The 24628-nt window shown below is 47.7% G+C and overlaps 9 protein-coding genes across 9 annotated transcripts; 4 read left to right on the forward strand and 5 right to left on the reverse strand.

The window, feature by feature from the left end:
• Nucleotides 1-912: 912 nt before the first annotated feature.
• N7509_000273 (TBCC domain-containing protein) lies at nucleotides 913-2320 on the reverse strand (the record flags this gene model as incomplete). Its single annotated transcript, XM_056624920.1, has 5 exons — nucleotides 913-1119; nucleotides 1175-1410; nucleotides 1485-1755; nucleotides 1858-2114; nucleotides 2203-2320. 5 exons carry the CDS (start codon nucleotides 2318-2320, stop codon nucleotides 913-915), a joined length of 1089 nt encoding a protein of 362 aa, XP_056493502.1.
• Nucleotides 2321-3491: 1171 nt separating this feature from the next.
• On the reverse strand, nucleotides 3492-4867 carry N7509_000274 (WD40 repeat domain-containing protein; the record flags this gene model as incomplete). Its single annotated transcript, XM_056624921.1, has 2 exons — nucleotides 3492-3851; nucleotides 3911-4867. 2 exons carry the CDS (start codon nucleotides 4865-4867, stop codon nucleotides 3492-3494), a joined length of 1317 nt encoding a protein of 438 aa, XP_056493503.1.
• A 2639-nt stretch (nucleotides 4868-7506) lies between these two features.
• On the reverse strand, nucleotides 7507-8788 carry N7509_000275 (Vta1 family protein; the record flags this gene model as incomplete). The annotated part of the gene is made up of 5 exons (XM_056624922.1): nucleotides 7507-7950; nucleotides 8092-8320; nucleotides 8378-8505; nucleotides 8575-8675; nucleotides 8740-8788. 5 exons carry the CDS (start codon nucleotides 8786-8788, stop codon nucleotides 7507-7509), a joined length of 951 nt encoding a protein of 316 aa, XP_056493504.1.
• A 498-nt stretch (nucleotides 8789-9286) lies between these two features.
• N7509_000276 (uncharacterized protein) lies at nucleotides 9287-9764 on the reverse strand (the record flags this gene model as incomplete). The annotated part of the gene is made up of 2 exons (XM_056624923.1): nucleotides 9287-9462; nucleotides 9542-9764. 2 exons carry the CDS (start codon nucleotides 9762-9764, stop codon nucleotides 9287-9289), a joined length of 399 nt encoding a protein of 132 aa, XP_056493505.1.
• A 786-nt stretch (nucleotides 9765-10550) lies between these two features.
• Nucleotides 10551-11176, forward strand: N7509_000277 (SBDS family protein; the record flags this gene model as incomplete). The annotated part of the gene is made up of 3 exons (XM_056624924.1): nucleotides 10551-10714; nucleotides 10857-10980; nucleotides 11120-11176. The coding sequence occupies 3 exons, from the start codon at nucleotides 10551-10553 to the stop codon at nucleotides 11174-11176; spliced, it is 345 nt and encodes a 114-aa protein (XP_056493506.1).
• A 416-nt stretch (nucleotides 11177-11592) lies between these two features.
• On the reverse strand, nucleotides 11593-13679 carry N7509_000278 (H(+)-transporting V1 sector ATPase subunit A; the record flags this gene model as incomplete). Its single annotated transcript, XM_056624925.1, has 5 exons — nucleotides 11593-11688; nucleotides 11740-12636; nucleotides 12694-13361; nucleotides 13424-13508; nucleotides 13563-13679. 5 exons carry the CDS (start codon nucleotides 13677-13679, stop codon nucleotides 11593-11595), a joined length of 1863 nt encoding a protein of 620 aa, XP_056493507.1.
• Nucleotides 13680-14263: 584 nt separating this feature from the next.
• Nucleotides 14264-15784, forward strand: N7509_000279 (F0F1 ATP synthase subunit alpha; the record flags this gene model as incomplete). The annotated part of the gene is made up of 1 exon (XM_056624926.1): nucleotides 14264-15784. One exon carries the CDS (start codon nucleotides 14264-14266, stop codon nucleotides 15782-15784), a length of 1521 nt encoding a protein of 506 aa, XP_056493508.1.
• A 1819-nt stretch (nucleotides 15785-17603) lies between these two features.
• N7509_000280 (CCDC90 family protein) lies at nucleotides 17604-18887 on the forward strand (the record flags this gene model as incomplete). The annotated part of the gene is given in 5 exon segments (XM_056624927.1): nucleotides 17604-17822; nucleotides 17837-18135; nucleotides 18171-18434; nucleotides 18477-18748; nucleotides 18814-18887. The coding sequence occupies 5 exon segments, from the start codon at nucleotides 17604-17606 to the stop codon at nucleotides 18885-18887; spliced, it is 1128 nt and encodes a 375-aa protein (XP_056493509.1).
• Nucleotides 18888-20117: 1230 nt separating this feature from the next.
• N7509_000281 (cation-translocating P-type ATPase) lies at nucleotides 20118-23847 on the forward strand (the record flags this gene model as incomplete). Its single annotated transcript, XM_056624928.1, has 4 exons — nucleotides 20118-22739; nucleotides 22789-22930; nucleotides 22983-23154; nucleotides 23268-23847. The coding sequence occupies 4 exons, from the start codon at nucleotides 20118-20120 to the stop codon at nucleotides 23845-23847; spliced, it is 3516 nt and encodes a 1171-aa protein (XP_056493510.1).
• Between the last annotated feature and the right edge of the window lie 781 nt (nucleotides 23848-24628).

The raw sequence follows: 24628 nt of genomic DNA on the forward strand, positions 1-24628 counted from the left end.
CACATGGTCTCTGTCAACGTCGCATCATTTTCTTAGTACTCCGCACGGGCTTCAACTGGCCTTTTCTATTAACATTGCACATGAAAGAATCATCTATCTGACCACCGCGTTGGATGTTAATGCTGCGCTCTCCGTATTCGAAAGCTCTCCCTTGGACCTATTCTGCGAAGCTGCTAGCTTCGCCAAAGTATGTGCTCAATTTGCATTTTAATTCTGCGCAGTACTGAACTTTTTCGCACTACAATGTTGATGAGGAGCTGTTGAAGTTCAGAGCGCATATTGGCGGTTCGCAGGATAATTTCCTGCTGAACGAGAAGTGAAGGAATTTTGGTCCTTGTGCCTATTAATCGGAAAGAGGGGAATGATTATATTCTCATCAACTTCAGTGATAATAATTTACTTACACAGGATGGTAAATGGTAAAGTGATCAGGTTCAGGTTCTCACGGAGCTGGTTACTAACTTTGTTGCAGGATATATGAGTTCGGGAAAGTTCCGCTACATCGATGATTCTGGTTCCAACTTGGAAAATCGAGTCGTTGCTTTCCATGTCAAGACTTAAATAAGGACAGACTTGGTTACTACTTAGAAGTGACAGCAGCTGGAATTTTTTATTTCCCCTACCCACCTAGTACATAGAGGACCAAGTTTTGAATCATCACTTCAGTCGTGCCATAAATGATTGAGAAGGATGAACAAGGCGTGGGCCTGGCTCAAAAAAATGACCTAGGCGCAACGTCCGATATCTTGAAAATAAACGTCGTAAAGATCGTAAACTCCTTTTGACGCATCAAGTGTGTATTAAGGGTAATGAAAGATGAAAGATGCCGAAGATGTGAAAAGAAATGATAGAGGAACTTCTAATTCGAGTGGAACTTTTTCAGCCGGCTGTACCATATATTCGGGAGACACTTCATGTCTTCACCAATCTGATGGCATGAAGGATATCCTCCAGGGACCACCCCGGTCCACCGGGAACGATCTCGACCCAGACTTCCTCCGGAACCACATCGCCAGGGCCCAGAAGACTCCAGTTCCGGCTGGGCTCAGGCCTAATCCATTTGAAATCTTCAACCTCATTCCAGTGGTCTTGGTTATCAAGGTGGTCATGGTTCAGGGCCTAGATAGGAGCATTAGAATGGATATCCGGGAACAGAGTAGAATGTAAAGCTTACGTATGCCTTTGGTATACGGCCAAGTCGGACATTGGAACATTCTTCGATGATGGGATTGCTCGAGCAACTGATGTAGACGTCATCGTCGGTACAGTTGTGCATGTGGAATTGGCGACATGAAACCACAATTATACTGTGCTCTACCTCGGTGATATATGCTGGTCCGTTTACTTGGCCGCAAATCAGCAAGCTCTCTGGGACGCCTTTGACAGTCAGACTAGCATAAGGATTCCCGTCTGTGTTGGAATCGTCATGTCAATGATACAATGCCGTAGAGAGGTAATAGATGCAGGAACCGTAGACGTTGAACCCAAAGCTGGGAGCATTATGTGGAGGTTGTGATGATTTTCAACAGAGACAGAGGATACTCCACTAGCTGCGAATGCCGGGACAGGCTCCGACTCTAGTTGAGATTTAGCCTGCACCTCTGTGGGCGAGATTCCCAGGAATGAAGTTGGCTCAACTTCTGGCCACTCCTGCCGCTGTTTGTCTGGTTCATTGAAGGGGGTGGATGGGTCACTCGAACTTTGGTTGGCAGAAACCCGATAGACGATGTACCTGGGGAGCGGTCGCCTGGGATACTGCGACAGCCTTCAGTGGCCAAAGTAGCGACGTCGGAGAGAGAGATGGAGAGGGGCATTCTGCTTGGTCTTGAAGCTTAATTGAGACTGAGGTTCGAATACAGTACGCGTCTCATTCAGTTTGTCCTGCAGGGCTTTGATTGCCTTGACGAGGTAAGAGCAACTTCCCCATGCAGTGATATTGTTAACTCTGCGCACCTCTGCATAGACCCTCTGACCATATGTAGGAATGTAGCTCGCTGCATCATTGACCTCATTGGATAGCCACACGATTCCGGCTAAACAGTGATCTGTGACTTCAGCACGCTCACCATCGACTAGCGATTCATGAGCGAAACCATCCATCTTCTCCTGCAAGGCTAAAAGAAGAGTATTAGTTTTATCTATTTTTATTTACGGGTAAGTGCTCTTGGATATGCTTCTGTATTAATGGGGATCGGACTATACCAGTGATTTCACGTTGAAAGTAAGGGAAGAAACGTTCTTTCAAAGGAATCTCAGCCTTCGAGACGATTTGTTTGTCAGCCGACAATCGGTGAGCATGTTGCAGTTCCGGCTCCACCATCGTGAGCGATACGAGTAGGCAGATGCTATAAAGGTGGGGATGGGAAGCTATAGCTTTTGGGAAATCGGAACTTGGAAAGCTCTCAGGCGGGGGATGCCACCCACAGTCCAGAGTCAAGACAGGATTAGACAATGGGGCAGATAGGTAGTAATGGGATATAAGTGAAGCTGCAGCAGATGTGCTCCAGTCAAGCGCTGTTAATATACGCAACCCACGCAGGCGCGGTTGTGTCTCTTGTGGTATGAGGCTGGTGCAGATCAGGAACGAAGCCGCACTACCGGAAATAATCCCGATGTGTGGACATCGCCGAAGCACGCCGCATTGCGGACGCGGCCGTGGCCATCGCCGGTGCAGCGGGTGCAGGCGTGAAGGATTTCCTTCTTGGCAGTGGGGAGCCGGGGTTCGTGCGCGAGCTTTGGGGTTTGCGGCTATGGAGTTGATGAATTCGGGCGTTCTGGCTTTGGAGCAGGGGGCGGATTCGAAGATTTTGCTTGGTGGGTCGACGATTCCAACCCGTAGTGATCGGAGTAGTAAGGTTCGGTTGAGGGTTGCGGCGTAGAATGTTAGGTCTGCTTTTCGGGAGGATGGGGAGGCTAAGGGGTTTGGGTTGGGGATTGAGCAGTGAGTTCCATTTGTGGGTAGGTGGACTCTGTATGAACAAGTATGATATATTTGTGGGAAGTGATACTCGTGGTACATTATGGGAGTTTTGTTCCTGTTGGTGTTTATTCTAGTTTTGTTTTCGTGTTGCCGCCACCGGCATGAGGGCTGTGGTGGTTAATTGCATACTGTGATACCCTTATTCAGAAGGATCCTAGACAGGATACTAAGTAGGTGCGTACCTAAGTAACTACTAGTAGATGTGTATGTGTATTGCTGATCCCGTGGATTGACAACTTCTTTTGAAAATTGTATATAGTACTTGTACATGAGATATTATTCTTTTGATCCACTTTCCAGTAAACAATTCCACAATTCCCCGGACTGAATCTCCCAGGACAATTTACAAACCCCGCTAAACTCCATATAGTGCCGTATAGAAAAGGAGATGACGAAAATGAGACCAAGCAGCCAAGTAGGTAGGGAGGAAGGAAGGGTATTAAAGGAGACTCGACTCTGAACAAAAGGTGCGTCTATAGGAGACTCGCGCCAAGCATAGCACCATCTCGCTCTAATACCGGGTTCGACCTAAAATAGGAGCCCAGGCGACAGGGTGAGTCTCAGGTGTGGCATTTTCATCCTGCTTCCACACCTTGATAGCCTTATCCGCCTCGCCGGTGATGAGACGAAGACCGGTCCTATCGAATGTCGACGCCATGATACCCGCCTCAGCATCGAGGGAACCAGGCTGGGCCATCGTATCGATAGATTGGAATTGATGTGCAGTCTTCCAGTCCCAGAAGCACATGGAGCCATTGTCACCGCCGGAGAATATGACATTTTCATCATTGACCGCCAGCGAGTTGATGACGGCGTTTTGGCCGTCGAAGTTCTGTATGAACGCTCCTCGGGACACTTCCACTGCTTGATACTACCGGTGCTGGCACTGGCGAAGGTGAATTCAGTCGGGTGGGTCGCAAGCGCACGAACACCCTTCTTGTTGTGCGTCAATACGCTCATCGATTTTCCAGCTGCAAGATCCCACAACCGCACGGTCGCATCCAGAGAGCCGGAAATGATCTGCGGATCCGCTTCCTGACACTTGATATCCGCGACTGTGCCCTTATGGCCCGCCAGAACGTGGACGTTGCTTCGAGTTCGCATGTCCCAGACACGGCACACGCCGTCCCGACCACCCGTCACGAGCAGGTCGAGATTCGGGTGCAAAGCAAGCGTGTAAACACCACTCAAATGGCCGTGGTAGTGGCGGATAACCTTGTTTGTCTCCAAATCCCAACATTTCACCATCTTATCCTCTCCGCACGAAAACAGATACGGGTGTCGCGGCGACACCGCCAGTCCGCGCACCGTCGAGATATGGCCCGTCAGGGTGAGTCGGAGGTTTCCAGTCGCCATATTCCAGATTTTGATCGTGCGATCGCCTGCTCCACTTGCGAACCATTGGTTATTCGGCTCGACCGCCAGTGCCCGCACCCAGCCCAGATGGCCGGAAATCACGCGCATCAGTTTCCACGGCGCGTGCCAATCTGGCGATTGTTGCTTGGTTGCTGAGGGTCTGGCGATCAGACTCTTTGGCTGATACTCGCTGCCTCCTGCTAGACCGGCGCCTCCTGCTCCCGGCGGTGGTCGCTTGACGAGCGGCATTGATGCTCCGCTCTTGTCTCCGGAGCCTTGGGCTTGCTGCGCGGATTGGATCTTGGGACGCTTGCTGCGGCTGCTTGCTGCGGCTGCTTGCTTCGCGGCGAGGACTGGGGGTAATTCCTTCACGTGCTCGTATTCTGCCTTTCGTCGGTAGGAGAAGCCGATCGAACCGTCTGTCGTGATGGAGGGCGTGACCATTAGGTACTCTGAGCCGAAGAGGTCGGTGGCTCTCTTTGCAGAGGCACGGACAGCCTCTTCGGCTGACTGGGAGGGTGCGAAGTCCATAATGTGCGAGGGATTAGTGGGGAGGTCGGTGAAGGAAGGGCTTAAGACGGTTCTGGCGCGATAACTCCTAGGTTTCTTGCGCGAGGTGAAAACCCTGCGCCGGGTCGCGAGTTAAGTTTAGTGGTGTGGTGAACTCAGCGCATCTAGGAGCTCTGGTTTCAGATGGGGATTCGAAGAGTCGAGAGGAGGTTGGGTTGCGGAGTAAGGATGGAAATTCTCTCGCGATCGGGCTGGACTCTTCCAGTTTGAATAGCACCTTCGTTGGTTACTTGATGCGCCGTGGAAACAGCATGATCATCGGAATCAAAGTAAGTGCGATTCTTCTGGTTGTCAGTCGGAACTCCTTTCATAAAGTTGCATCACATTGCATCACAAATACCTTGGATTGTTCCCGAGTAGATCTCCATGAGGCCGCTTTTCAGATGTGCTGAACTTGTGATTCTTTTCACATCCAGAGAGTGGCTGGGAAAATGTGATTAGCACTTCTGCTCAATATAAGACATAGAAAAGTCTTACCACGGAACACGATTTCTTGTCTCCTGGTTCCATTCTGAGATTGTATTCAAGATGTGAACAAGCACAGGACATAAACCGCATCTGAATCAGGCTTTCTGTATATATATTTGCCACAACCAGATAGACAAAGGTGTCAATGACGCAATATGTCAGGATTAAGTTACAGCTTGTCCCGATCGGGATCAATCATTTCTTTGTTGCCTGATGGACGAGGCATAATAGCTCGTGAATGGCCCACTATTTTTTGCGACCATGATTCGGTCACTATCGTCATTTAGGGGATTGTATGGAAGGAGGTGAAAGTCTGCTCAATTTAAAACACCTCGAAAAAACTAACTAGTGAAAGATGGGAATACTCGCTGGCAGTCTGCGTTGGCAGACGGGTCGATCGCAAGAGGACAAAACCACCACACTCGCAGAGTGCAGGAGAGTAGTAGACAAAGCGGTGCCCTACTGAGAAAACAGCATTCAGAGCATTCGAGCCCCTAGCATAACCGCAGCGTGCATCCGAATAACGAGGATAACATTGGTGACCCGAAAGGTGGATGGTGAGTTAACTATTATCGAGGGCTTATATACTGCATGTAAGGCCTAAGGCCTACAACGTCACCTGACATCACCAGAGCGATTCCCCCACTACACTAGTTATTTAACAACAAATCACGCTTACAAAGTGTATTACTTATAATGTCAGTATGAGGAATTAATGTACTGGCTAGTACTGAACATGTCCGATAGAATCAGATTATTGATTGATTGTTAAGATCGGTTGAACGATCTCAGGGTCTCTATATTCGAACTATGGCGTGTTATGACACCATACTAGGAGCAAATTGGGTGAATGATGAATAAGCCGGTCCCGAAGGGTCTTAGTTGTATTCGACCACTTCTTCAGTTCGTCATATAATGCCAAGCAATCGGACGGTGTAATCGACTAGTAATGTTATACTTGGTTGCGATACTATTTTGTCGGAGCAGCTGTAGGCCTAATTAGCATGCATCAATGAGATAGCAAGGAGTCTTAATTTGAAGTGTCCCTCGTACCATACAGTTCTGTATGGTGTCGACCAAGGAGGGTCGCAATTTTACTAGTGCGCCGGAGGGATATTCAGCACCCCCATAAGCCTGTTTTCAACCATGTTTGCATGACTCTAAACGATCTTACTAAACCCGCATCGCATATATACTGTACTTTCCATAGTATTCAAAATCAAGACTCTCAAGTACTCAATTAGCTATCCCCGTACTAGACCGTCTGTAACGACGACGTTCTGACAGACTGTATTAATTCCCTTCTTTCCGTGATGAATTACGTCATATGCCTAAAGGCAGAAGATGACGCGTGCGTGACGAACACGACACGCTAGTTTTGTAATACAGATCAGAAGGTATAAAGGCGTTACGATTTTATTCGCGCATTGTTCGCTATTATCAATGAACAAATATATTCAGAAGTCAACTGATGAGCTAGGAACCCCGACATGTCCAATACTGAAGAGAACCTGGATGCTATGAATCGTTAGTGGACTAATTGGCAACTAACGCTGAGGGTCTATGGGCAACGCTAATTACAAAATTTTCAATGCAGGGGACTAAACAGCCCAAATGTCTCAGATGAGGTAAAGGGACCCGATCAAGTACAGCTTGATCAAGACATTGGCCGCGACCAGTCCTGCAAAATGCTATCCAATGTTAGAGAGGTGGTCAAAACAAAGACTTAAGCAAAGTCCCTGCTGGACCTAAAGCGTCAGTGCTGAAACCAAAGAAAGTGGCTACAGTGATGTGATATGGCTAACAACGCTAATTTACTTAAGAGCTCAGAATAGTCCTGGCGTAACCAAAATGGACAAGAAGAAGGCATACGAGGAACTGATTCGGATGGGTGGTGAATCTCCCGAGGAATAATGATCCCATTCCACGCGAGTAGTTCAATATCAGCTAATACGGGGATCCTTAAGGTATCACTGCGATCACAATGTATAATGGGGGTAGTTTTATCTAGTTGCCTTAGCTTTTATGACTTAAAAAGAGCAATATTAACACGCTGCACCCAGGTGTCTCATAGAGTGCTTGAACTCCTTTATGGCCGTGTCGACGTCATCGAATGTTAACACAGAGAGCGCTCAGTGAGCATGTTTCTGTGCCAGAGAGATAGACTGTTCGTCGACTGACTGTGATGGTTGACTTGGTGATCCAGTGCGCACATGAGCCAGAGATGCACGTAGAACTGGAGGTGGACCGGACGGCACAGCTGTAGGATGCGGAATATGAGAGCTAGCGCCCGATAGCTCATCGAAGGAAGCTGGGGCCGGTACGGCGACTGAAGAACTAATGGCTGGTGGTGGAAAGGGGTGCAGGGTACGCAAGGCATCGGCTCCGCTGAGGGTTGAGGCCCCGGGAATACCTGGTAGGTTTGGCACTGATGAAGAGTACCCAATTGTCCCCGGGAATGAGGAGAGTTCTAAGTCTCCTAGTTGTGGGTTGCTGATGTCCTTTGTTCGCGCAGGAGAACCAGGGATATCGCCGAGTACAGAAAGAATATCATAATTCGACGTTGCAGGCGGCCACTAAAGGGATGAAACTCGGGAAGTATGAAGCGATTCATCAAGAGACAATTGCTGGGTCAGCTCCCGCCCTTTTAGATGGCCGGATTCTTCTGGGATTTCCTCGATTGGCGGCTGTCTGGATGGAGAGGGCTGTTCCGCTACCGATCCATCGAGTGTTCGAACATCCTGACTGGCGATTGATTCTTGTTCTTCCTCTTCCGGAACAGGATTCGTCGCATTGGGATCTTCACCATTCTTTATTGCCTTCATAATTCGGACTGCATGATACTTTCCGAACTTGATCCTTCCGGCAATCTTCGGGTCCAGAGCCCCCCAGATTTGACGTAGTTCGAGAAATAGAGCCGCCACCTGTAACGTATCTGCGGTTTGCCTAGTAAAATCAGAGAAGAGACATGTTGGTAGCCACAGGCAACATTTGAGAGCTCACTTCGTGACCTTTCTAGCGTTCATAGCAGCTTCAGCGAGAGCAAAGACTTCCAACCCAAAGCACTTCACCAGTGCACTCGCCGCGACGCTATCCACCACCAATTCATCGCCAGAATGCTCGCTTTTGAACTATTCCACAGCGTCGTTGTAAGTCACGTAAAGAGCAGGTAAGGGGTCGAGTTGGGGGATTCGGCGAACCTGCTCAAGCTTATCCACCAGATTGGTGATGTAGATTTGAATTTCATCGTTGGAATTATGAAGACCCCGTCCGATGATCTGATTTACTATGTGAAATTTGCCTGCGATATTGGCGATTCAGTAAGGTCCAATATCTACTGCAACTTCCAGGGGGTTGAGACTCACACCAGTAGGAAATCACGGGCTTGGCCTTCTCGATCTGGGCTGCTCTCATGGCAAAGAGGCCAATTTTAGTGGATCTCAGATCCACTGGAATAATTTTAGCCATGTCCGACGTGTGGGATAGGAAGCTCCAATTCTCAGGAGCCCGAGTTTACATATTATTTTGTCATCCTGATACGAACTACCCATGAATTAGGGTCAGACCTGTACCTCTAATACCGGTCGTGAACAACAGAATTCCCAGACAACACATCCATCTCACAACACTTTACCAAGAGGTTATGAGCCCTAATTTCTCATTATGGATAGCAAATCAAGACATCGTAAACTCAAACGAACGAATTATCACTCTTGGGGACTGGATGCCAGCAATCAACTCACTGGCCTCTCAGCACCCTAGTGAAGGCACCGAGCCTGTTGACCCTGTCCAAATGATTTAATTTCAAGAATGCAGACGCTCTTCGATCTTGAGTTCCCGCCAGCAAAATTTGTCCTCGGAACTGATAATACTAGCAAAAAGAGGAGGACCATGTTGGTGAATCAAACAAATTTAGCGCTTATCATAACGGCTACCCATGGCTTTATTATGGTCCTTGACTTCTTTCGATTTTGATTTAGAGTCCAATTCGCCACTCTCGGTATTAGGTCCTTCACGGTGCATTTTGAGGCTGTAGTATTCATCATGACTTTTGGTTTCATCAGCTACGGAGGACGGCATGGGCAGTTCTAAACAATTATATATCTGTGAGCTATCAATCCGAATTGCATAAGGTTCATGACAACAGGAGAGCAGAGCCATGCTCACTATATTTAACTTTGCTGTTCGAATCTTCTTGGTTTGGATCGGCTTTCGATGACCTTTTGGTATCATGTTCATGATCCTTTGTGTTGGTTGCCATACCCTTGGACTCGTGTTGAAGGAAGATAGCTGATCTTGTAGTGCGGGCCATACTGTCTTGGCGGCAGCGACTTACCAACAGGCTTGTTGGCGCGCCTCGTGTGAGTCTCATTTGGTTTAGGATCTGCATTGTGACAATGTGCAAAATAAGAATTCAGCATAAATTTGGAATCAGCGAGTTCTTTATCTTTGAAATGATAGTAGCATGGCGGTGGCAAAACTGAGGTCTTGTATCTTTGGGTGAGCTAACCATATGACGTCTCGGGTAAAGATAAGATTTCAGAGAAAGTATCACAGCCAGGGTACAGCCAATCGCTGAACCCTCTGTCGCCGCTATTCAGCAGGCTGCTCGTCATGGGTAGGCCATAGAGTTACTCTTGAAGTAATGCCACATAAAAGCCCAGTCAATCTATATAGACTTTATCATATTTGCATTAAATGGGGTGAAAGTGCGCCCACTCGATGTTTGGAAGACAACGGGAGATGGGGCAAATATTGGAGGAGAGGAAATGATTTGACGCGGAGTTAATAAAGTTTCGTAGGATTCCCTACCTAGCTGAACTTAGTGTCTACTGATTAGCCAGCTGTTGTTTCGTTCTTTGTAACCAATCTTTTATTTATGGCATATCCCAGCACTCGACCCCATCAATTTATGCTTGGGGAGTCATGTCATGGTCATACCTGGAAATAGATTCCGCTTGCAGTTCCATATAGCTTCGTCGTTATTTAGACCCTGCATCTTATGGTGGGAAGTGGTCGCATCATCATGACGGGGGGAGTTAACGGACTTTTGCAATACTTGATAGCCCCCCCGCCCGCGGAAAATATTTTATTAATCTTTTGCGCCCGAAAATAATCTTCTGTCATCTCTTTTACAGGCTCTATTTGTGTCTAGAGATACAAATATTCAACCACAATGGTCGGAGGGACTACAAGACAGTCCAAGGTTTTCTATCAGGGCCAGACTGAGGACTTCGTCATATTTGTTGCGGACATAGTCACCGCGCAGAAATGGAAAACATATCATTCAATCCCGCTTGAGCAGGTGATGGATGTGTGGAAGATCTACTCTTCACATCAGTAGGTGCCCGCTCCTGAATCCTTGTATATTGCTCCATGTCAAAGAATATATACTGGCACGGGCATTAAATTTTGGCCTCGTCGGCAACAGAGCCCTATAGGCGCGAAGCTACCTGCTAACGATACCTTGAAAATTTACTAGACATGGACCTCAAGGGATGCATAATGAAGCCAGCAAGGCTACTCTTGAGCATGAATTCGGGACATCCAACGATCGGGAGGTCATCTTCCATATCTTGGAGAAAGGCGAGCTCCAGGAAGGTACCGTACGTAACAATCTCTCTCTTCGCCTGCTCTCTTCAGGAGCACTATCAGATCAATCATTATCCCGTATTACACAGGATCTCAACAAAAAGCCATTTTCTTTAAGACGAGTTCTAATCATCCTACTAATACTAAATGCAGGCCTCTGAACGACAAGCAGTTAGGAACGAGTCACAAGGATCACGAGGCATTCATTAGAGTCCAATTGAAGACAGATCATTGTGAGGCCCCTTATCCCTCCTCGTATTATCGAGACTGTCATTCGCACTTTATGACGACCAATTGAATAATCCCGCCAGCACCATAATCTTATCTTCGCACATTTTGAGAAGATGGATCTGAGATTGATTATCCTAATGACCATAGTATAATGAAACTGTAATTGTATCTACATCATCACTTCTTAGAGAGCGTCAGTGCTTCATACTAGTAGTCAATAGTCAACACATTCTCCCCCAATCGTCCCAAGTAGTGGAATTAAGCTGGTGTGGGTCTCAGGAGCCGTTGTTTCTTTAGGAACAGCGGGCTTTGGGTTGACAAATTTACCCGATAAGGACCGACAAACAGAAGTGAGGAAGATAAATAATTGGCTGGCATGTAACATACTTGACATCTTAGCATATTGAAGGCTTTGCTCGTCCCTCAGTGTCAACTTCGCTCGTTAGGAATGAGGAAAATATTTCAGAAATTGTGCGCAGAATATCTTTGTACTGTTAAAGGGTCAAATTGGCTTAACGACCGTACTGGGACTAATTTCTCACCTTTGTTGTCACCGTGGCTTCGTCATCGGGTATTTCAAATTTCATATTCCGAAGTGCCGACCAGGTAGTGGCGGTGGATTCTTTGACTTTTACCCATTTGTGGCCTTGGGAAATGACCCATTGGCTCTCATCATGAAAAAGCATAAAAGCCTTCATCATATACTCGGTTTTCCAGAGAGGGCAAAATTGGTCATAATCACTATAGCCGTTCTGCTGTAGAAAATCTTCTTCAATCATTGAAGCCACATCAAGTGTAATTTTGTCGTGGTCATTAAGTGCAGCCTTGCCGACCAGTTGTACGAGCTGTCTCAAAGCTTCAGAGTTCGATAGAAGCTTCTTCATTTTGTCCCTTAGCTGTGGGAACCCAGGGTGGTGCTTCTCATAGTGCCGTTCTAAGACTGCTGAGTATTTACTGTAAGATAAGGAGATGTTGATGGAAGGAAAATGTTTCCTCTGCGCGAGCTTTTTGTCCAGACCCCAAAATACCTGAACAATACCAAGGGTGCAGCTAGTGACGGGGTCTGAAAAATCCCCACCGGGAGGGCTCACTGAACCTATAATACTGATGCTACCCGTCCTTTTCGCACTGCCGATAGCCAGAGCTCGCCCTGCACGTTCATAGAATGAAGCCAGCTTGGAACCTAGGTAGGCAGGGAACCCTTGGTCTGCAGGCATTTCCCCGAGGCGACCAGAAATCTCACGTAAAGCTTCGGCCCAGCGAGAGGTAGAATCCGCCATTAGCGTTACATTTTTGCCTTGATCGCGGAAATACTCCGAGATAGTAATACCGGTATATATTGAAGCCTCGCGGGCGGCGACAGGCATGTTGGAGGTGTTAGCTACCAGGCAAGTTCGGCTCATTATAGACTCCATCTTTCCATCCTTGTTTATGGACAGCTATGCCTCGAATTAGAATAGCAATTCTCGAGGACCGGTACGGTATTCTTAACATACCCGAGGAAACTCCACCAAAACCTCTGTCATTTCGTTACCACGCTCACCACATCCAACATAGACAATGATATCGCTGTTTGAGAATTTGGAAATGCTTTGGCTGATGACCGTCTTGCCGCTTCCGAACGCACCAGGGATACATACCGTGCCGCCCTGTGCGCATGGGAAGAGAGCATCGAGGACTCTCTGCCCGGTGAAAAAAGGGGAATTGCAGCACAAAATTTCCGTGACGGGTCGAGGAACGCGTACCGGCCAAACATGCATCATGCTATACTCTGTTTCGTTGCCATCGAATTCGATTGCCAAAAGCTTCTCGATAACTGTGTAGCTACCCGCCTCCGCTATTCGCGTGATCCTTCCCCTTGCACGCGGAGGAAGCATAATTTTGTGGTCATCAAGTAGGATATTCTCGAATACACTTCCCCAGATATCACCGCCAGTGATGTGATCCCCAACTTTGAATGTTCCCGGCTTGAAGTCCCAAGTCTTTTCGCGGTTAAGTGCAGGAACGTCAATCCCACGTGGGATATAAATACTTTTTGTCAGGCATGAAATAGCCTCCAGAGGCCTTTGGGTTCCGTCGTAAATAGTTCCCATCAGTCCAGGCCCAAGTTCGACAGTCAGAGGCTCTCCTGTGCCGATGACAGGGTCACCAACTGCTACACCACCTGCCGGTCCGGTCATATGACGTCAGCAGCGGAAAGTGAGTAACGAACGGATAAAAACGTACTTGTCTCCTCGTAGATCTGTATGGTAACTTTATCGTGCTCTATTCTAATGATTTCTCCGACTAAAAAGTCGTAACCTACCCGACACTGTAGAAAAGTTAGTCAAAAAATTCTTAGCATGTTGGACTCATAATCACTTACAAGCTCGTACATACAGCTGCCTCGCATATTCTCTGCAATAATAATAGGTCCTGAAATAGAGAATACTGAGCCGGTTTGGCCATTTTCCTTGTATAACTGTTCAACCCTCGACGCCATCGCATATGTTTTCGTAAGTACCGGAAGTTGTGGTACGTGAGGTATTTTGTGAAAACTTGTAAAAATGCGGTCGAAGATGTGTCGGAGAAAATCAATACATTAACTTGGCGGCGACTTGAGGGCCTTTCGTTGGCTGTGGCTTGCTTATATGCCAGGTACAGAACGGCACCAAATTAAGAATCGTGAAGTTGATTATTGCAAATTGACTGCGGTCAGGCGCTGCCATTTATACTGAAGGTTTCAAATATTGGTGTTGCGCGAAATCATTAATTACCTGTGCGGCTGTGCCACCCACCCACACCGACCCCACGCACTCATTGTGGGCGGCTAGTTACATCATCATGACTGTAGTCGTTACCTTGACACTATCTTCTAGCTTTTCCTGACGATCTGAATCCTTATGTTGGGAAATCTATCTAGGCATGTTTAAACACACATGGCGGCTATTTAGTCGCTCCATCAATGATGCTTGCACCGCTAGGGTTAACAGATGCTTCGACCGCCCAACAGCAGGTTTAATATCTTCTCACAAGCAGCTTTGTTCGTACGCTACTAACGCCAAACCATCCACTGAAGTCTCTTCGATGCTTCAGCAGAGGATACACGACATTAAGGAGACATCTGACCTTCCAGAGGAAGGCCGAGTTTTGTCTGTCAGTGACGGTATAGTTCGTGCACATGGATTGACTAACATTCAAGCTGAAGAGCTTGTCGAATTTGCCTCCGGTGTGAAGGGTATGTGCATGAACCTAGAAGCTTCTCGTGTCGGTATCGTCCTTTTTGGTTCGGATCGCCTCGTCAAACAGGGCGAGATTGTCAAGCGAACTGGCGAGATTGTCGATATTCCTGTTGGCCCTGAGATGCTGGGTCGAGTGGTGAACGCACTCGGAAATCCCATCGATGGAAAAGGGGCCATCAAAACCACCGAGAAGAGCCGGGCTCAGCTCAAGGCCCCTGGTATTCTACCTCGCCATTCCGTCAACCAGCCCATCCAGACTGGCCTAAAAGCAATTGACGCCATGGTACCCATTGGCCGCGGTCAGCGTGAGCTGATAATCGGGGATCGTCAAACTGGGAAGACGGCCATCGCTCTGGACACTATACTAAACCAGAGAAGATGGAATGGCTCCGACGCCGAGACTGACAAGCTGTACTGTATTTACGTTGCTATCGGCCAGAAGCGCTCAACGGTGGTCCAGCTTGTCAAGACCCTGGAGGTGAATGATGCCATGAAATATTCGATCGTTGTCGCAGCTACAGCTTCAGAAGCTGCTCCTCTTCAATACCTTGCGCCCTTCGCTGGCTGTGCTATTGGGGAGTGGTTCCGAGACAACGGCAGACATGCCATCATCATCTATGATGATTTGTCAAAGCATGCAGTTGCCTATCGCCAGATGTCGCTGTTGCTTCGTCGGCCTCCTGGACGCGAGGCTTTCCCTGGAGATATCTTCTACCTCCATTCTCGTCTCTTGGAGCGTGCCGCAAAATTGAATAATAAGCAAGGTGGGGGCTCTCTGACTGCCCTTCCTATCGTTGAGACGCAGGGTGGTGACGTTTCTGCATACATCCCCACCAACGTGATCTCCATCACAGATGGTCAGATATTTTTGGAATCTGAACTCTTCTACAAGGGAATCCGTCCTGCGGTCAATGTTGGACTATCTGTGTCTCGTGTTGGCTCTGCCGCACAGCTTCAATCTATGAAGCAGGTCGCCGGTTCCCTCAAGCTCTTCTTGGCCCAATATCGTGAAGTTGCTGCCTTTTCTCAGCTAGGTTCAGATTTGGATGCCGCCACCAAGCAAACGCTTAGACGTGGTGAGCGTCTAACAGAGCTTTTGAAACAGAAGCAGTACGCTCCAATGGCTGTCAATGAGATGGTACCCTTGATCTACGCTGGTATTAATGGCCTTCTTGACTATATACCTGTTAACAGGATTATGCGCTGGGAAGCTGAGCTCCTTGCCCACTTGAAAAACAATAAGCCAGAGATACTCTCCAGGATCCAAGATGAAGGCAAACTTAGCAATGGCCTGGAAGCTCAGGTCAAGGAAGTCATCATCGACTTCAACAAAACTTTCTCGCAGGCAGTTGTTTCCGGTGCGTAAACCTCCTCGCATCATATTTCATTAGAGCTTTGGTTCCACGCACATTTCCATTTACGATATTTACACGTGAAACGGCGTAGCATCGGGTTAACTAACTCCTGTTCTTCCGCCTCAAATTGTCACCAAACCTTTGTAGGAATGAGCCTGGGGTATGAAGTCCTCTGAGATACTCTGAGATTTATATCAAATAACATTCGACGCCACTTTACTTAGTTTAAAAATATGTTGTGTCCTTCCGCCCACTAAATCCCGTTCTGAACCTGATTGTCTTTCCTTCGATAAGGTAAATGTATAAATCAGCATCTAGTATCTTAGCTCTCTAAACTTGTCTGCTGTTTTCTCAACAGCCAGGGTAGCTTCTCCGGGCTGGTTTCTCTCATCGTAGTAAGCTAAAAATGATCAAATTGTCTGTTTTAGCACAAGCAACACCTGCCTCACTCACTATCTGATTAGTACACCGTACTAAAAAAAAGACAAAAATTCTGAATTACCGTCCTTCCATATATAAAATTATCATAAGCTTTGATACACGTGTAATTTTTGCCATTCACAACAATGCCTTGTGCGAACACAGATCTAGGGTTCTTGAAGAGATCGATCGGACCATGGAGTTGTTCTTGGTGGACCTATCTATCTCATCAGCTGCAGCGCACATAAATAGGAGCGATATGGTTGATCAGAACGACATACGCTGTATCCAGGTGAGATCGCCCAAACTCCCCCATTCTCGGCATCAAAGAGAGCAGCATATGTCACCGCCCCATTAGAAATCAGGCTAGAGCCAGCAACGAGGCCATTAGCAAGATTTGCTGATTAATATACGGAGAATGTTGTACCTTTATTCCAAAAGACCTACAGTTAATGTTAGAGGTTTCGGGGGGATAAGTCAGGTCGTATAACTAGTTAACTCACTCTGCCAGGTATTCATGATGACCAATGCTACTTAGGTTAAGTAACCAAATTGACTAGTCAGTTGATTGAACTATTTGTTTTAAGAAACATTGTTAAGGGGTATTCTTCCCTGGGACTTTTGAATTTCGGGAACGCTTAATCCCTTTATACCCGAGGGCTATCCTTGTATTACTGTCTCCTATTAATTAAAAATGGTATCTTTTGATCCATTGTTCTGCTGTTGATTTCGGACAGTCCATGACGTCACATCTACTACGCCACTGTCATCTGCGTACGTTTGTAAGCTCCACATTGATACTTCGCTGCTTTTCCTCTGTATCCTTGGATCTTATTCGTCAACTGCCAGTTAATAAGAGTCAATTTATAATATACGAAGGCTCTGCTTTTTAGTTTCCTACAGGTAGGTGGGTGGTGAAGATAGTGTGTGACATCCTAAATGATTATGCTCACGTTGGGGTTCTCACATATATGACTCGGTATTCTCCCTGAGATTGGCAAATATACAGGAGTGAGGTAAGCCTTTGTCCAGTAATATTGCCTTGTGCGCCACACGATGTTACATCATTACGAAGACACCCCAGAGCTGGTGTCTAATGAGTACGGTCTGCATTATAGTTCACCTACCAACAATGTTTCTAGTTGCACGTGAGCCTTGGTAGAATAAAGTGAAATAAATTACCTGGAATGTCAAATGAAGTTGTCGTCCAGTGGTGGATATATAATTGCTTTATGAGTCAGAAATGCGCACCCTGGCAATATCTTTGTCTAGCCGTATATTTTCTTGTTATTATTGACACCCGACTGCTTGACTACCATTCCGGAGTACGAGGTAACTGCATTGTGGTGGACCTTACACTTCGTTTTCTCTGTAGCGCAATACTCTATCTGAGCTTTTGCTTATGGTATTATGGTGACCCCGAGGCTTCCATTTCTCCATCCAAATTTCATACGCGTCGCGCAGTCATATAAAGATCTTCCGGCCGCACCATTCGATTTCCTTTCAGCGGTGGCTCTAGCCTTCACGCCGGTTTCTATACTAGTCTACAATACAATCAACAAGTGCATCCACAGTACAACTGCTCATATGCCAAGCCAAGCCTCCATCCATGCAGGCGATCGAAGGACGGTTCATCCAGCCAGCTCGACGAAGTCACATTGTCCGGAGAAGGCGATCAAAGCAGCAGTGAGAGGAACAACATTTTGCCAGACCAGCAGCTTGAAGATGCCAAAAGGGTGACTACAATTACATTCTTTTCAACATCATTCGATAAGCAAGCTTTTCTAGATTCGAAGCAAGGCAACTCGTTGTTAAATTCAGAGCAGCAAGAGGAGCATGCAATGGGCAATGATGGGGCCCAAGATACCTCTACCTCTTCCGCTCGTCTTGTACGGACGGAAAGCAAAAAGCCACATATATCTCCTTGCCCGAACCAGGGCGCGTTTGACGATGCAATCCACATGCCCACCCCCTCAGCCTATCTGACCCCCCCCCTGGACTAATAATACCACACAACAAACCCCCACGACCGATACCAATTCGTAGCGAGTATCAACCCGATACTTATTTCGTAGTTCGTGATCTCACAAACGGCGGCTTTACAAATGAGCAATCGGTGACAATCACGAAAGCTATCCAACATATCCTACAAAAGAACATCGATATCGCAAAACAATGTCTGATTTCCAAATCCACTGTCGACAACGAGCCCTACCAATTCAAGGCAGCCTGCTCAGAATTGTGATGGTCCTTACAAACAGCTTATAATTTGGAAACTAAAAGACAACATGCTTCACGGATACAATTGGAGCAAGAATATGATACTCTCTCGCAGCGTCTCACCAAGGAAATTGCTGACATGAAGGATAATATCAAGGGTATGTTAACTGACTACAGCATTGCCACCCGAGAGGACCAACGGAACATCGACACCTTGCTACAAGAGCTCGATTACAAAATTAGTGTGTCACTAAACAGCGATGGGAAGACCGCAGTCGATAGTATCAGATGGATGTTGACACGTCGCGCTGCCCTGACTATTGCATCTTGCGCTTGTACTTCTTTAATGTGTCTCCAATATGATCTGAAATTTCATGGCTGACGGTATCCTTTTACCAAGTGATGATTGTCTTCTTCCTGAAGTACTCTTCAACCCGCGCGCAAGATTCAGAGCACAACATCAAAAACGAATGACAGTCTGTTGTAAAGCCTCCTCTCAAAAAAGTGAGACATTCTCTCTTTATTACCTTCCGATGATTATAATTATTGATCATGGTATCTCCAGGTGTGCCCCGAGGTATCAGGACAGAAATAATGGTCTAACTCCGGGGCATCTTATTATGGGTCTTAAGCCTTATCTTATTACCCATTATCTTCGTACTCAAAACGAGGCTCTTTAATCGCGGCTCCATAATACCAATCTCTAACCTCAGGGATACATGGTGGAGTGTGGTTCATGGCCTACTGTACCCTCCACAGATGATACTAGAGTCCTTAACTCCCCCAGAAGAACCACCGCATGAGCTGCTGACTTTGTATTTTGCAGGTCACACTTGTATGAATTGTAGAGCAATAGTCCATTATTATCAGTTGTCTGCGAATAAGACATCTTACCAGATCATCCGCTCGGTTTATCCCAACGCGTAGTCACGTTTTATCTAATTTCGGCGCTTTATTTTCCGTCGATGGGGTCTGGGCCTTCTTCACTCGAGGCTGAAGGTTGAGATTAACGTCTTCTTGATCTGCCCTAATCTAGAGACAATGACCTGTCAGTGGAAGGTTCTTGTATCCAGGATAATTCAAACTGTGGAAGCTTACCGCAGCCTCGCTCAATGTAGCCAGGGCTTCTTCCCATCTATGCCCAGTTTTTGTCTTTCCTGACAGGTCCGTGTCCAAAGGGACTGATCCAAAATCATCATGAAACCTGGTAGCAACAGAAGTTGGAGTAGTTCTCTTTGTAGTGCTGGATTGGCATAGTTCGTGATGGCAAGCCCTAAAAACCTGACCGACCCGCAGAAGTGAACAAGGTCTGGCTGATGGGGATCGCATGGTAGTAGCCACAGGCTTGGGTTGTTGAGTGTTGTGACTGACGTGAATAACGTGGCTAATTTCAATGATGTACTGTCAATCCTGAAAGCTAGTCGTCTCGATTCCGAGAACAGATTAATTGGAATGGAGCGGAAATCTTCTGATCAACTGATTGGCGGTTAGGTGACTGTTGGTCATTATGAGGTCAATACTCCGTATTGTTTTCCAAAGAGGCAGATGACAAATCCGATACCGTCGTTGTTACCCCACTATCGAGCTCGATGCCATTCCAAATATTAAAATTCGAACCTTTTCATTTTTACCATACTGCCTCTATACAAAAATAACAGCTATCAAATCGTTTAGGGCACTTATGCATTCTCGCACCAAGCCGGCATGACCGACTCGAATACCCATCTAGTGCCCGTACCCTTTACGCAGTCTCGTGCCAAGTCAGTAGAGTCAGAGATCATTCCTCAAAACCTTATTAGCCAAGGCAGAGACACATATACTCCTGCATCATCTCACATATCGTTGGGTAGAGGGAATTCCGGCAATGATGGTGGTACGCTCCAACCAGGACTCAGCAGGGAGTCCAATTTCGAAGCGGCGAACAAGAAGTTCGCCTTCTCGCTGGACCAGCTGAAAAAGCTCCTAAACCCCAAGAGTTTCAGCGCATTTAGCGCTCTAGGTGGCATGAGTGGGCTTGAAGAAGGTCTGCGAACTGACGTGCTGAGCGGCTTGAGCATTGACGAGGCCGTGTTGGACGACACGGGGAGTCTTGACCGGGTGGGTGTACGAACCTTCCTGCCACCGCATGATGCTAGCCTGGAAGAATCAGCAATTAAGTGGCCACAGGACCGATTTGCGGATCGGCGGCGTGTGTTTGGAATCAACAAGCTTCCCGAGAAGAAGCTCAAATCTATTTGGGAGCTCATCTGGATCGCGTACAATGACAGGGTGCTCATTCTTCTATCAATTGCCGCTGCTGTGTCCCTTGCCGTTGGTATTCCGCAATCTGTGCGAGGCACGGGCGTGGAATGGGTGGAAGGAGCAGCGATCATTGTTGCCATCGTTGTTGTCGTTACCGTCGGCGCGGCGAATGATTGCCAGAAAGAACGGCAATTCGCGAAGCTTAACCAGAAGAAAGAGGATCGGTATGTCAAAGTGATTCGATCGGGCAAGAGGGCGGAGGTGTCGACCTATGATATTATGGTCGGGGACGTGATGTGCCTGGAACCAGGAGATATAATCCCAGCAGATGGGATCCTGATTGACGGACAGGGTGTCAAATGTGACGAGTCATCGGTAACGGGCGAGTCAGACCTCCTTCGAAAAACCCCTGGCGACAAAGCCTACAGGGCAGTTCAACAGAACGACGACCTGAAGAAGATAGATCCATTCATCATGTCGGGTTCTAAGGTTGAAGAGGGTATGGGGACGTTTCTGGTCACTGCGACCGGTATCCACTCGACCTACGGCCGAACCATGATGTCTCTCCAGGATGAGGGCGAGACGACCCCGCTACAAGTCAAGCTAAACGTGCTGGCAGATTATATTGCCAAGGTCGGCCTTGCCTCAGGCCTGACACTGTTCATAGTGCTGTTCATCAAGTTTCTAGTCCGCCTCAAGGACATTCAAGGCGGTGCAGAGGCCAAAGGCCAGGATTTTCTGCGGATTTTTATTGTGGCCGTCACCGTCGTCGTTGTAGCAGTGCCAGAGGGGCTGCCATTGGCGGTCACCCTCGCTCTCGCCTTTGCAACAACAAGGATGATCAAGGACAACAACCTCGTGCGCTTGCTCCGGGCATGTGAGACCATGGGAAATGCCACAACCATTTGCTCCGACAAAACCGGCACACTCACCGAGAACAAGATGAGTGTCGTGGCTGCGACTCTAAGTACCACGTCACAATTTGGAGAGCAACCGTATTCGAGCGATGCGGCCAGCGTGGCAGGCTCAGGGCCTCTTTCAGCCTCTAGTTTTATATCCTCGCTTGCACCATCGTTCAAAAAGCATTTGCTCCAATCAATCGTTCTCAACTCAACTTCATTCGAAGGTGAGCGTGACGGAGTGACGACATTTATTGGATCGAAGACGGAGACGGCGTTGCTGTCATTCGCGCGAGAGCAACTCGGGCTTGGACCAGTGGGCGAGGAGAGAGCAAAAGCGAAGATCGTGCAGATGTTCCCGTTCGCCTCAAGTCGCAAATGCATGGCGGTGGTTGTTTCGATGAATAATAGAAAGTATCGGATGTTGGTTAAAGGTGCTGCAGAGATCTTACTCCGTCAATCGACACAGATCGTGCAAGATGCAACCAAGGGTCTGGCGGAGACACCGCTCTCCGAGGTCAATAGACTCGCGCTAGATACCATTATCACGAACTACGCGTCTCGCTCTCTGAGGTGTATTGCGCTTGTGCACCGGGACTTTGAAAACTGGCCGCCACATGGGACACCGACGCACGAAAATGACGGCGAAATGGCACACTTTGAGCCAATATTCAAGGATATGACGATGATAGGCATCTTCGGCATCCAGGACCCCGTCCGCGAAGGAGTCCCCGACGCAGTCCGCCAGTGTCAGCGCGCCGGAGTTTTTGTCAGGATGGTGACTGGCGACAATATTAACACAGCGAAAGCCATCGCCCAGCAATGCGGCATCTACACGCCTGGTGGTATCATCATCGAAGGGCCTGAATTCCGCCAGTTGAACCATGATCGGATAAACGAGCTCATCCCAAATCTGCAGATTATCGCTCGGTCAAGTCCAGACGACAAGAACATATTGGTCAGCCAGCTCAAGGAGCTTGGCGAGACCGTCGCCGTGACTGGGGATGGGACAAATGACGCGCAGGCACTTAAGACTGCTGATGTTGGCTTCGCAATGGGCGTAACAGGCACTGAAGTTGCGAAGGAGGCGTCAGATATTATCATAATGGACGACAATTTTGCATCAATTGTCAAGGCGATAGCATGGGGACGTACGGTTAATGACGCCGTCAAAAAGTTCCTTCAGGTAACATTACCATAACCCGCTCCAAGACCAGAAACTGACTACCATTTAGTTCCAAATCACCGTTAACATCACTGCTGTCGTTCTCACCTTTGTTTCGGCTGTTGCCAGTAATGATGAAGTTTCTGTCCTCAGCGCAGTGCAGCTTTTGTGGGTCAATCTCATCATGGACACTTTCGCCGCTCTTGCACTTGGTATTCTTTTCCCATATTTTGGACTTTTCCAAGGTTCCTAATCTTTCTATAGCGACGGATCCACCTTCAGCATACGTTCTCGATCGCAAACCTGATCCCAAATCTGCGCCACTAATCACCTTGACAATGTGGAAGATGATCGTTGGACAGGCCATCTATCAACTGGCTGTGACACTCGTCCTGCACTTTAAAGGCCAATCCCTCTTCCCAAGGTGGGATAGCAGGTATATGCAGACAGTGGTGTTCAGTACTTTTGTATTCATGCAGATATTCAACCAGTACAAGCAAGTAGTGCGGTTCCTTCCCCGTAGCATCACTTACTGACTGATACCTACAGCTGTCGTCGGATTGACAACCGTCTAAATATTATGGAGGGCATCCTAAGCAACAGATGGTTCATTCTCATTCAGGTCATCATCATCGGTGGCCAGATCATGATCATTTTCCTCGGTGGCCAAGCCTTTTCCGTGCACTGTCTTGACCAGCCCTCCCAGTGGGCAGTCAGCGTGTTGCTTGGGGCTCTTACGGTACCGATAGGGGTAATGCTTCGTCTGATCCCGGATAAAGTCATCTCCAGGGTTATAATATATATATGGAACCGCGCAAAGGGTCCTGAGCTGGATGTCCCTGGGGAGGAGCGCCATTACGGGTGGGATCTCGCACTGGAGGGAATCCGCGACCAGCCGTCGTTCATGAAGAAGATCCGCGGAGGGCGACTGAGGCATATAATACACAAGCACCCCGAAGTTTTCTTCCAGTCCCGCGGCAGCTCACAACTCCCATATCCTTCTACGCTGCCCACAACGATTGAAGGCCCGACGGTCAGTGGCCTTACAGATGAATATTCGACATCTGCGCCTGCATCTGAGCGGACACCTTTAATTTGCGGTAGTGGGACGAAACAGAGCCAGTCGTAGGTGTAGGCATCACACCATCAACAAAGACTTTTCTCGCTATTAGTCTCTTCAAATGGCCATCACGTATTTGTTTGACTCCTGCTAAGTAAATTGATAAGAAATTTTCAACTTCAGTGCCACAGACCCCACCAGTGAGTCGAAATGACGAGGGGGCAAGCCATCCATGATCATGCGGATTCCCTGGAACCGCAGGCGGCGGTCATGGTCAACGAACACCAGAGTTAAGTGGCGCAGGACTTTCGACGTGAGGCTTGTCCCGCAAGTTCTGAAACAAAATCACGTTGTTATGCCTGAATTTTAGGTGATACCGCATAATTTAGGAAAAAATGGACAGTTGATCTAAGAGATCCGGTAGAACCGGGAGGGAAGTTTAGAGTAAAGTGATGGGTATTTTGATATTTAGTGTAACTCTCCTGTCAATCACTAAATTTGCCAGGCAATAGATCAACAACTACTCCTAAATGACAGGGCATTTCATTTCTGGTCTATTTATATATGAGCCACCCCTCCAATGTCAATTGACCGCGAAACTCCGGGCTGTAGACGGAACTCATATTGTCCAAGGTTGCCACGTAGTGATTGCGCCTGCCCGTTTTGCCATGGGTAGTATAATGGGCCTTAAGATTGTCCGCGCGTTTGAAGGTGCGGTGACATTCTGGCACCCAGCAGGTGTACGGCCTTTCATCTGAGTGGCATGTCAGGTGTCGCTCGAGGGCCTTTCGGCGCCTTAATTGGCTGTCACACCCCGAGTGTATGCTTTTAAACTGCCGCTGGGGTACTT

Source organism: Penicillium cosmopolitanum (assembly GCF_028827165.1).
Source record: "Penicillium cosmopolitanum strain IBT 29677 chromosome Unknown utg000003l:1.0-3747932.0:1.0-3751027.0, whole genome shotgun sequence".
Classification (NCBI taxonomy): Eukaryota; Fungi; Ascomycota; class Eurotiomycetes; order Eurotiales; family Aspergillaceae; genus Penicillium; species Penicillium cosmopolitanum.